The sequence below is a fragment of the Ornithorhynchus anatinus genome, chromosome 1, assembly GCF_004115215.2.
Source record: "Ornithorhynchus anatinus isolate Pmale09 chromosome 1, mOrnAna1.pri.v4, whole genome shotgun sequence".
In the NCBI taxonomy this organism is placed as follows: domain Eukaryota; kingdom Metazoa; phylum Chordata; class Mammalia; order Monotremata; family Ornithorhynchidae; genus Ornithorhynchus; species Ornithorhynchus anatinus.
In genome coordinates, this window is record NC_041728.1 from 108,312,376 (window position 1) to 108,324,441 (window position 12,066).

The window sequence follows — 12,066 nt, forward strand, 5'->3', positions numbered from 1 at the left end:
CCCAGCCTCCTGCCTCTCCCCACTCCAGTCCATACTCCACTCTGCTGCCCGGATCATCTTTCTACAGAAACGATCAGGACACATCACCTCCCTCCTCAAAAATCTCCAGTGGTTGCCTAGCCACCTCCGTATAATAATAATGGCATTTGTTAAGCGCTAACTTTGTGCAAAGCACTGTTCTAAGCACTGGGGAGGATACGAGGTGATCAGGTTGTCCCACGTGGGGCTCAGTCTTAATCCCCATTTTACAGATGAGGTAACTGAGGCATAGAGAAGTTAAGTGACTTGCCCAAAGTCACACAGCTGACAAGCGGCAGAGCCTGGATTTGAACCCATGACCTCTGAATCCCCAGCCCATGCTATTTCCAGAAACTCCTCACCATTGGCTTTGAAGCAGTCCAACACCTTGCCTCCTCCTTCCTCACTTCTCTCCTTCTACAACCCAGCCCACATACTTCGCTCCTCTGCTGCTAACCTTGTCACTGTGCCTCCATCTCGCCTGTCTCGCCACTGACCCCTGGCCCACGTCCTACCTCTGGCCTGGAACGCCCTCCCTCCTCTAATCCGCCAGATAATTACTCTCCCCCTCTTCAAAGCCTTACTGAAGGCATATCTCCTCCAAGAGGCCCCTTCCCAGACTAAGCCCCCTCATCTCCCACTCCCTTCTGCTTGGCCCTGACTTGCTCTCTTTGCTCTCTCCCCACCCACCCACTTCAGCCCCACAACACTTATGTATATATATGTAATTTTATTTGTTTGTATTGATGTCTGTCTACCCCCAGCCCAGGCTGTGAGCTCGCTGTGGGCAGGGATTGTCACTATTGTTATATTGTACTTTCCCAAGCGCTCCGTACAGTGCTCTGCACACAGTAAATGCTTAATAAATACAACTGAATGAACAATTTGATTAATAATTATGGTATAGTTTCTTTACACTGTAAACTCCCTGTGGTGAGGGAACATGTCTACCACATCTATTTATTTGCCATTGTTTTTATGAGATGTTCTTCCCCTTGACTTTATTTATTACCATTGTTCTTGTCTGCCTGTCTCACCCGATTAGACTGTAAGCCCGTCAAAGGGCAGGGACTGTCTCTATCTGTTGCCGATTTGTACATTCCAAGCACGTAGTACAGTGCTCTGCACATAGTAAGTGCTCAATAAATACTATTGAATGAATAATGTATGCTCCTAAGTGTTTAGTACAATGCTCTGCACCCAGGAAGCACTCATTACAATCGACTGATTGATTATAACAATGATAGAAGACGACTTTGATGAAGAGGAATTAAAAGGAGGTGTTCAGGTACAGCTGGCCTGCTATAAGGTACATTGTGGAGACAGAAGAAGGGTGCTCAATTTAAATTGGATAAATTCTTCAATAAAAGTTTGAAAACCACTACTATAGTGAGCGAAACAAGCGTCGTCTTCTGTAGCGACCCACAAAGATTCATAATCATATGGTGACTCGGTTATGTTTGCGACACTATACTTTGAATTGTTTTAACAAAGATTAAACAATAGTTTAGTAATGCGTAATGCACAGGTGCAGAGCGCATAAGGAACTTTCATGTTTTTCTAGATGCTTCATAACAGATTCCAATTTATAATATGGGAGAATATGAATACTCAAACCCCATGATACAGCCGTTACTGACATATCCACTCCTGAGAGGATCACATAACCGCTGTATCGTGGGATATCCTTTCATTGACATATATGACAATTTCTCAATAGGCAAATATGAAGAGCATCAGGAACTGAGAAATGGGATTTTGTGAGTTTTTAAAGGGAAGGCAGAAGATAAAAAGACAAAAACAAACTTGCTCTCTGACCCGATTATTTTTTTTAACCTAAACAACATGACAAAAAGAAAAGAAAGCAGGGGTTTCAGAGGAAATCTTTGTCTAAAGTTATCTTGTTGAAACTCTCAAGATTACGTTTTATTTGAATGTTTTGACAAAATGGACCACAAAGTTCAAGGTCATGAGAAAACAGAACAGCAACAAAAAAATTAGAAAATAAAAGAGCAGCCCAGAACATTTTTATAAATTATATTGTTGTCCTTCAAATTCAGAAATGATACTGCTGATGGTAAAGTTGGTATGATTATGGCTGAAAAGATGGACGACGGAGAGTCCTCAAAATAAAATTATACCCATTGAGTCAGTTCTTTATTTGAGTTGATGTATAAGGTAAAAAAATTAAAACCACACCAACTACTGCAATCTCATCATCTCCTCAAAGTTTCTGCTCAAAAAAGGGGCTCATTCAATTGTATTTACTGAGGGCTTACTGTGTGCAGAGCACTGTACTAAGCGTTTGGAATGGACAATTCGGCAACAGATAAGAGACAATCCCTGCCCAACAACGGGGACTCCTTTCTACATTTCAGAGTACCAAGCTGGTCTGTCCACCACAGTTGATTCAGGGGTTTTAATCAATCAATTGTATTTTTTGAGTGCTTACTGTGTGCAGAGCACTGCACTAAGTGCTTGGGAGAGTACAATATAATGGACCCATTTCTTGCCCACTCCGGGCTTAGAGTCTAGAGGGTTTTAGCTGTGATGCTACACTTCACCAGGTTTGTAAAAGGTTTCCTCATCCTTTTTGCTTAAGCTTGCGACATGTTTGCTCAACAGATGAAAGCTATATGGTTTGCCTTCTATCATCTATTCTCTTAACGTGCCCAACTAAGTGAAGTGGCATTGCGATGAGCAGCGTGGCTCAGTGGAAAGAGCCCGGGCTTGGGAGTCAGAGGTCATGGGTTCGAACACCGACTCTGCCGCTTGTCAGCTGTGTGACCGTGGACAAGTCACTTCACTTCTCTGTGCCTCAGTTCCCTCATCTGTAAAATGGGGAGGAAGACTGTAAGCCTCACGTGGGACAACCTCATTCCCCTGTATCTACCCCAGCACTTAGAACAGTGTTCTGCACATAGTAAGCACTTAACAAATACCAACATTATTATTATTATTTTATGAGTAGAGCTACAGTGTTAGCAAACTTGACTTGGTGGCTGGTGACTCTGTCTTGCCACTTTGATACCGAATATCCTTGAAAGTGACTGACCTGGAAAAACTCAAGGAGTCCTGGACCTACCACACGTAGAGGGAACAGACAGTTCTGTAAACCTTCAGTTTGGTCTCAGGCCTTGACACACTTTGGTGCCTAAGGAATATGTTTGCCCTCAATCAATCAATGGTATTTTTTGAGTTCTTATTGTGTGCAGAGCACTGTACTAATAAACCTGGGAGCGTACACGCTTGGAAAGCAGCATGGCTCTGTGGAAAGAGCCCGGGCTTGGGAGTCAGAGGTCATGGGTCGAATCCCGGCTCTGCCCCTTGTCAGCTGTGTGACTGTGGGCAAGTCACTTCACTTCTCTGTGCCTGTTACCTCATCTGTAAAATGGGGATTAAGACTGTGAGCCTCACGTGGGACAACCTGATTACCCTGTATCTACCCCAGCGCTTAGAACAGTGCTCTGCACATAGGAAGCACTTAACAAATACCAACATTATTATTATTACAATACAACCGAGTTGGTAGACATGTTGCCTGCCCACAAGGAGCTTACAGCCTAGAGGAGAAACTCAATCAATCAACATAATTTATTGAGAACTTACTCTGGGCAAAGCGTTATTAAAAGCCTTCTTGATTAGATTTTCTACTTCCTTGTCTATCACTGATTAGTGGCTTGACTAAATCACAGAATTCCATCAGAGCATTCAGCTCCACAATGCCAGTAGAGACCTTTGGTTGTGTGGGCGCTGATCTGTCACTGTTCTTTTAAGTCTTCTCATCAGCCCAGGACGATTCTGAAAAGCTACTCACAATCTCTGCATATTTTCTCAGTATTGCCTAAAGCATCTCCTCTTGAATGCCTGTCCCTGTGGCTTCCTTTGAAGCTTGTGACTTTTTGAGTTGAAAGAGTTCTGGAGGTAATTAGAAGCACATTATCAATCAATGGGGTTCACTGAGGGTTTACGGCTTGCAGTGCACTGTCCTAAGCACTTGGAAGACTACAACAGAGTTGGTAGCCATGTTCTCTGCCCACAATGAGCTTTCAGTCTAGAGACAAGCTTACATTATTAGAGAAGCAGCATGAGAAGCAGCATGGTTTAGTGGAAAGAGCACGGGCTTGAGAGTCAGAGGATGTGGGTTCTAATCCCGGCTCTGCCACTGTCTGCTATATGACCTCAGGCAAGGCACTTAACTTCTCTGTGCCTCAGTTATCTCATCTGTAAAATGGGGATTAAGACTGTGAGCCCACATGGAACAACCTGATTACCTTGTATCTACCCCAGTGCTTAGAAAAGTGCTTGGCACATAATAAGCGCTTAACAAATACCATAATAATAATAATTATTATTACACCAATGTTATATGCCCCCTGTTTCAAAAAATAAATGAACAAGACTAGATTTATTATGCAACTCTGCTTTACTCTACTGTGATGGGGCCAACCTCTTCACCCAGCTAGGCTACTGTTGGGCAATTTCAGAATCTTGTTGAACTTCTCAGGCCAGCCAAAGTAACTGATTGCCAGAGCACAAGATCTACTAATGGTATCAAAAGGTTTTGTAAGATCTGTGAAAACGATTCTGGAGGTTGGGGGACATGGTACTCCCTGCATTTGTCTCTCACCGAGCCTATCACAAAGGTCATATCGGCTACGCTACGATCTGACGCCACACTACAATTAGCGATACTCTTCAAAAGCCAGTTTGGAAGGACACTGGCTTGAATGTTGGCAGCAATGAAGAACAGTGCGATGCTATGACAGTTGTTACAGTCTTATCTTTAACCTTCTTGTAAATGTTGATGACGATAGCAACTCTGAACTCAAGTAACATCTCTTTTGTTTTCTATATGCTGAGGGGGTGCCGAGTAGAGGTCACTGGACCTGGCAAGAAGGAGGTCATTGGTAACCTCAGAGAAGGCAGTTTCCGTGGAGGTAAGGGGGTGGAAGCCAGATTAGAGGGGGTCAAGGAGACATCTGAAGGAAAGGAAGTGGAGGCAGCAAGTGTAAACAACCCGCTCAAGGAGTCTGGAGAGGAATGGTAGGAGGGAGATGGGGTAATTGCTGGAAGAAGCCGTGGGACCAAGAGAGGGATATTTTTAGAACGGGGATCCAAGGGAATACTTGAAAGCAGTGGGGAAGGAGTCACTGGAAAGTGAGCAGTTGAAGATTGCAGTCAGGGAAGGAAGAAGGGAGGGGATGAGTGTTTTGATAAAGTGGGAAGGGATGGGGTCGGAGGTGCAGGAGGAGGGGGCGGAATTGAGAGGAGGTAAGAGATATCCTCATAAGACACTGCTGGGAAGGATGAGAGTTAAAGAGGGGACAGGAGGAGGAAGGGACTGCAGAGGAGAAAGGGAGACTATGCCTGATGGCTTCAATTTTATCAAAAAAGTATGTGGTGTGGTCATTAAGGATAAGAGATAGGAAGGGCAGAGGGACGGCAGTTGGGGGAGAAATTTTAAGTCTGAAAGAGCTGATATGAGCAATGAGCACGGAAGTCAATAAGGATGGACTGTAAGAGGTGATGTCAATAAGGATGGACTGTAAGAGGTGATGATGATGACGACGCTATCTGTTAAGAGCTTACTATGAGTCAAGCACTATTCTAAGGTTAGACGGAGTCACAGTCCCACATGGGGCTCACACTCTTAATTTCCAATTTTCAAAAGAGGTAACGGAGGCACAGAGAAATTAAGTGACTTGCCCAAGGTCACATTGCAGACAAGTGGCAGGGCCGGGATTAGAACCAGGTCCTTCTAACTCCCGGGCCCACGCCCTCGTTGTGTGCAGGAAACATGTCTACCAACTCTGTTGTACTATACTTTCCTAAGTGCTTAGTAGAGTGCTCCGCACATAGCAAGGGCTCAATAAATATCATCGATTGACTAACTGATGGAGAAGTATTGTTGCCAGGCAGAGGCGAGGACAGAGTTAAAGTAGGTGAGGATGAGACTGAAATGGACAAGACCGGCCTGGTGTAGGGATTTCTTTCAGCACCGCACCGCAGCTGGTGCACAAGACCAAGGAAGTGTACTGCACATGTGATCCCGAAGGAAGCTCAGACGTATGAGATCAACAGAGAGATAGGGGAGTAAGGGAATTGAGTTCTGTGGAGAGGGTAGTGTCGAGGGCGTGGATTTATGTGTCAAGAGAACCTAGGTTGGGTAAGGAGACCAAATGGGGCAAGATGGTCTTGGGAAAATTGGATGGGGGATCAAAAGATCGGAGGTCACTATGGGGAAACAGGGCAGATTTACCAGGTGGGCGGAGGAGGGAGAAAAGGCAGATCAGGAGGTTGTGTTGGAGAGTGAAATTTCACATCGGAGATCGTACAATGACTAGAGATTAAATCGAGTGTGTTTCCAAGTTGGTGAGTGAGTAAAATGGGATGTTGTAGGAGGTCAGTGGAGAGGAGGAGTGAGAGGAAGTGGGCAGTGGAAAGGTCGATGGGAACATTCACATGGGTACTGAAGTCGCTGAGGACCAGGAGTGTAGGGACAGAGAAAGAGAGAAGGAAAGTGAGAAAGGGATCAAAATGTTTCAGGAAGTTGGAGGTGGGGCCTGGGGAGCAGTGCTGAGGACCAGGAGTGTAGGGACAGAGAAAGAGAGAAGGAAAGTGAGAAAGGGATCAAAATGTTTCAGGAAGTTGGAGGTGGGGCCTGGGGAGCAGTAGGTGATGGCAACAAGTAATTGCAGTGGGTGGTAGAAGTAGATCATGCAGACTTCAAAGGAAGGGAAAACAGTTCATTATGGGTAGGGAATGTGTCGACCAACTCTGTTGTATACAGGGCTCTGCCCCCAGTAAGTGTTCAATTAACACCACTGTTGATGACAAGAGGGATAGGGGAGGTGGGATTTTGCAAAAACAACATTGGAGGCAAGAAGGAAAACAACTCCTCCCTCTTTCCTCAGTGAATTTTAGGGTTGGGAGAAGATGAGGATTAGATCTTCAACCTCAAACAATCCCATCATTCAGGAAACGCTGCTGCATGATCAGAGCAGTATAGTTTAGTTTAGCCCTTGTACAGTCACAGTTATTCAAGGGAAACCAGGTTAATCTGAAACAGAGAGGAGAGGTCTTTAGAATGCTTTCAAAAGTCTTTGGCCCATGGTGGCTTTAAAATATTCAATCAAAAGCATTTACTGAGTGCCTAGCCTGAAGATTACATGCCGAGGAAAGGTACCGGGATTGATAATTCAAACACTGACTCTGATCCAGAGAGGGCATACGGTCTAAGGATAAGGGGGAGCGGACTGAAGATAAAGACACAGTACTGCGTGGCTCAGTGGAAAGAGCACGGGCTTTGGACTCAGAGGTCATGGGTTCGAATACCGGCTCTGCCACTTGTCAGCTGTGTGACTGTGGGCAAGTCACTTCACTTCTCTGTGCCTCAGTTCCCTCATCTGTAAAATGGGGATGAAGAATGTGAGCCCCACGTGGGACAACCTGATTCCCCTCTGTCTACCCCAGCGCTTAGAACAGTGCTCTGCACATAGTAAGCGCTTAATAAATACCAACATTATTATTATTATTATTATTACTGTCAGCTCTAGACTGTAAACTCCTTGGGGGCAGGGAAAAGGTCTACCAAATCTGTTATACTGTACTCTCCCAAGGGCTTAACACAGTGATCTGCACACAGTAAGTACTCAATAAATACGGCTGATTAAGGGAAAACAAATGATGAATACAGCTGAAGAAGTTAAGAAAACAATAACAAAAATACAAACAATAAGAACTGCAGTGCGATCTGGCTCAAAGGAGTGATTTCTAGACTTATAGCCTCTCCAGCCCATCGGCCCAGGGTCCAACAGTTGCAGCTTTCTGAATGTTCTAAACTTGGCTGCAACTCTGATTTTCTGGCTCCTCTGCTCCAGGACGACAGAACAAAATGCCCAAGGTGGTGTAAGAGGAGCTCCTCCCCCAACCTACATTCCTGATATATGTGGAGCGCTCAGCTAAAGTTAGCACTCTACTTCTCTCGTACTAGAGCTGAAAGGAACCCAACTGATTTTCTGATTACACTCCAAACTTCATTGAACAAGAGACTGGTCTGCATCAAATGGAGACTCCCTCCTATGATTAGGGACAATCTTCAATCAGATGAAAGCGCTCTTCTTGGGATTCTTTGGAGTCCCTCTGTGCTAAGAATAGCAACAAAGTCCTTACTATCGTGCCAAGCACTGTACTAAAAGCTAGGGTAGAAACAAGACCATCGGGTCCCACATGAGGCTCATAGTCTAAGTACGAGGCAGAACGGGCACCGAATCTCCATTTGCAGATGAGGTAACTGACGCAAAGAGAAGTGAAGTGACTTACCCAAGGTCACAAAATAGGTACATGGTGGATAGAGGATTAGAACCCAGGTCCACTGACTCCCTGGCCTGTGCTCTTTCCACTAGGCTATGCTGATTCTCCGCTGGATGGGATCCACTTCTAACTTCATACACAGATACAATTCCTGATCAGCTAGTGACTCTCTGCATTTATTCAGAATCTCTTTTCAACCTCCCTGAACGAAGGTGAATCTCAATCTCTCTCAAACTCCAGAGTTCGCATGGCTCCTCCTTACCCACTCGCTGCTTCCACTCCCGGGACCTGCTTGTTGTGATAACGCCAGGCCTGTCAACTGAAGTCTGGCTAGTTGATTAGAAGTGTGGATATTTGGCCACAGTTGCTCGAAATTCGATACGCCATTATTCTATAATTGGTTATAGAACTACTGAGGGTACATTTTAGCTAAGCTGAAAAAGGCACCGTTTTCTTCCTGAAACCAAGCAAATGCAGTTTTAACGTCCCCCGTTCAAATACCACTCAAAAAGTTTACCCGCCGAGTTTCCAAATTTATTTCATGCTTGGCCCAGCTTCTCCAGGATGAATCCAGCAAGCAATCACAACCTTTTTCTCCACAAGATACGTACCTGTTCCATGTAATGAAAGTTGCTCTCTGTGTTGAGATACCAAGACCAACAATCTGATTCATCTGTATTCCTGCAGCTAAAAGTAAAGGTACGGATTAATACTTAAGAGCAGTGAAATGTTCCTTCAACACCTGAGGAAAAATCCTTAAGTAAATTTTAAAAACACATTTGACAGATCTTTTAAATAATATCAATAATAAGTGTAGTACTTGTTAAGTACTTACTATGGGCAAAGCTCTGTACTAAATACTGAGGTAAAGACAACATAAGCAGATCAGACACAGTAGCTGTCCCACACTGGCCTCACAGTCTAAGAGGGAGAGCCATCGGGTACCTAATCCCCATTTTAGAGATGAGGTAACTGAGGCAAAGAGAAATTAAGTAACTTGCCCACAGTCACACAGTAAGCAAGTGGCAGAGCTGGGATTAGAACCTAGGTCCTCTGACTCCCAGACCCATGCTCTTTCCACCAGACCACGCTGCTTCGCAAATTTCACAAAAGTATGATAGTTAATTCTTATGGAAATGAAAGGCAGAGATTGTTTGACTTTAAAACTAGGAATGGGAAGGTGTCTGTTATTATACTGTACTCTCCCAAGTGTTTAGTACAGTGTTTTGCACACAGTAAGTGCTCAATAAATATGAATGAATGAATGGACATAATATTATTCCCTGACTTTAAGGAAATTATCTAAACAAAAATCAGGAGCAAGACATGAATATCTCCTACTCACAAAAGTTCTAATTTAGATGCTAATTTGTCACCTATCCTGGAAGCACTCCCACTGTACCGTGACAAAAAGCATTCTGCCTCAATGGAAACTGAGGCAAAAATTTATCGACAAAAATGAATTAAGGTTTTTATTCAAAAAATGTGAAAATATGCAGTGTCCATCGAGACTGTGGCTGCAGTGACAAGGGACCATCACTAATTCCCTCCAAATTCTCTGCAATACTGTAGTTTACAGTAAAATAAAATGCAACTATACAATTGCACCAGAAAAGGCTAAATAATATGTAACCTAAGAAATAATCAGAAAATAATCATTCAATCTGCATATCTGCCTCATTATGAATAAAATTCCTTCAATTATTAAAAGTATTTCAGCTCCAAAACCAAAGCGTTTTTCGTATTTGCTTAAGCCACCATGTGGTCTACAACACTGATTGCACCACAAAAAACGGGTAGCAGTTTTTCAGAGTTGATGGTAATAATGGGCCACAGATACCAGAAACTAATGAAATCTGAACAGGCCCCATCAAATCAGGATCTCTGAATAATAGTTCCTGTCCGCCCCAGACTGAACTGGGTAAATATAAGTATCTCAATTGATCCACTCAGTAAAACCATAGTTATCAGGAGTTATTAGGATATTTTAGATTATTTTTTAAAATAAAAAACCCAATATCTAAAGAGAGCTATAGATGTTTAAGTATTTATGAGACTTCTTTTTTTCATAATGGTTACTTTGAGTTCTTTTACAGCTAATTACCTTGTACAGCTTCTTTTATTACAGCAATAAATTGAGTCCACAGAACTTCAGGATCTATTTCAACCCAGCCACTGTGAGGATAAAGTATTTCTACCTGGTTAGAAAAAGGCAGACTTTTAGCACAAATAACCTTTGGAACAAATTAGTAATAAATTAAATATATTTTAATAATTCTGCTAGAATGGCAAGAACCCTAAAACAACCACTTCAACTTTCCCTTAAGCTCTTCTCTCTAGCAAAATCCCCATTCCAACCTGCCCTCCCCACCTCAAAACATACATTTCCTAACTAGGGACACTGCCTTCTTGATTTCCAGCCTACACATCCTCCGCTCGTTTACCACGGTTGACCTGCAACAAGTTACAACTAATACAGTCAACACAGTAATCTTTGAAAGTATGATTTTGTAAATTTCCTGGTTGGTCATGAGGCATATTCTTTTTTTCAGATCCCACACTGTTTTGTCAGCTCATGGAGACACTTTGGACTAGGGAAAATATTATTTGGTTGCAAACTCTTGAGCAAATGGTAATTTCTTTATCACTTCTATCCGCTTCAGATTAGCAACGTTTTACATTTCATTTCCTAAGGGTTATGTCTTCGATGTAATGTTTTCCTTATGAGGCCAGACTGTCAAGAGCAAAAAGTTTTGGTAATAAGAGTTCGTCCTTCCTTTAAACTGTGAAAGATTATTACCTAGTATAGAGGTCTCAATCATTTTATACGTTTTTTTTCCCCAAATACAACTACGCACATATGAGATGAATCCCTCAGCCCTTATCTTTAACCATTTCCTAGCCCACACAGAGTGGAAAATAATCAAACTAGGACTCAAATTTTCTCTGGTTAACTAGTAACACGTCAGGGTTTCAAGGTAGAACTATGCTTTCCCACTATTCCATATTTATTCTTTCAGGATGAGTTTGGAACAATTGGATTTTTGGTTAAGCCCCAACTAAACAACATCATTCCTTTAGATTCCCTTCATAAAGTTCGGCTCTTAAAACACAATTCTGGAACATGGACATTATATTATTGAAGACACTCACATTAAGGAAAACTTACCTGATAAGTACACACACCCTGACTAATCAACCAATCAATCACTAGTATTTTTGCCTGTTTATGCTATTGATGCCTGTCTACTTGTTTTGTTTTGTTGTCTGTCTTCCCCTTCTAGACTGTGAGCCCGTTGTTGGCTCTGTTGTTGAATTGTACTTTTCATTCATTCATTCGATAGTATTTATTGAGCACTTACTATGTGCAGAGCACTGTACTAAGTGCTTGGAATGAACAAGTCGGCAACAGATAGAGACAGTCCCTACCCTTTGACGGGCTTACAGTCTAATCGGGGGAGACGGACAGACAAGAACAATGGCAATAAACAGAGTCAAGGGGAAGAACATCTCGTAAAAACAATGGCAACTAAATAGAATCACGGCGATGTACATTTCATTAACAAAATAAATAGGGTAATGAATAAATAGGGTACTTTCCAAGTGCTTAGTACAGTGCTCTGCGCACAGTAAGTGCTCAATAAATATGATTGAATAAATGAATTGTTTCCTGTGCGCAGAACACTGTCCTAAGCGCTTGGGAGAGTACAATACAATAGAGTTGATAGATCC

General features: G+C 42.9%; 1 protein-coding gene across 1 annotated transcript in view; it reads right to left on the bottom strand.

Moving 5' to 3' along the window:
• GK5 (glycerol kinase 5) overlaps positions 1-12,066 on the bottom strand; it is a 75,156-nt gene that overhangs the window by 45,401 nt on the left and 17,689 nt on the right. Inside the window, exons 2-3 of the mRNA XM_029070447.2 lie at positions 10,439-10,532; positions 8,946-9,021 (exon numbers count right to left, since the gene is read on the bottom strand). Coding sequence (XP_028926280.1) covers positions 8,946-9,021; positions 10,439-10,532 — 170 coding nt within the window. The remainder of the gene's footprint in view (positions 1-8,945; positions 9,022-10,438; positions 10,533-12,066) is intronic.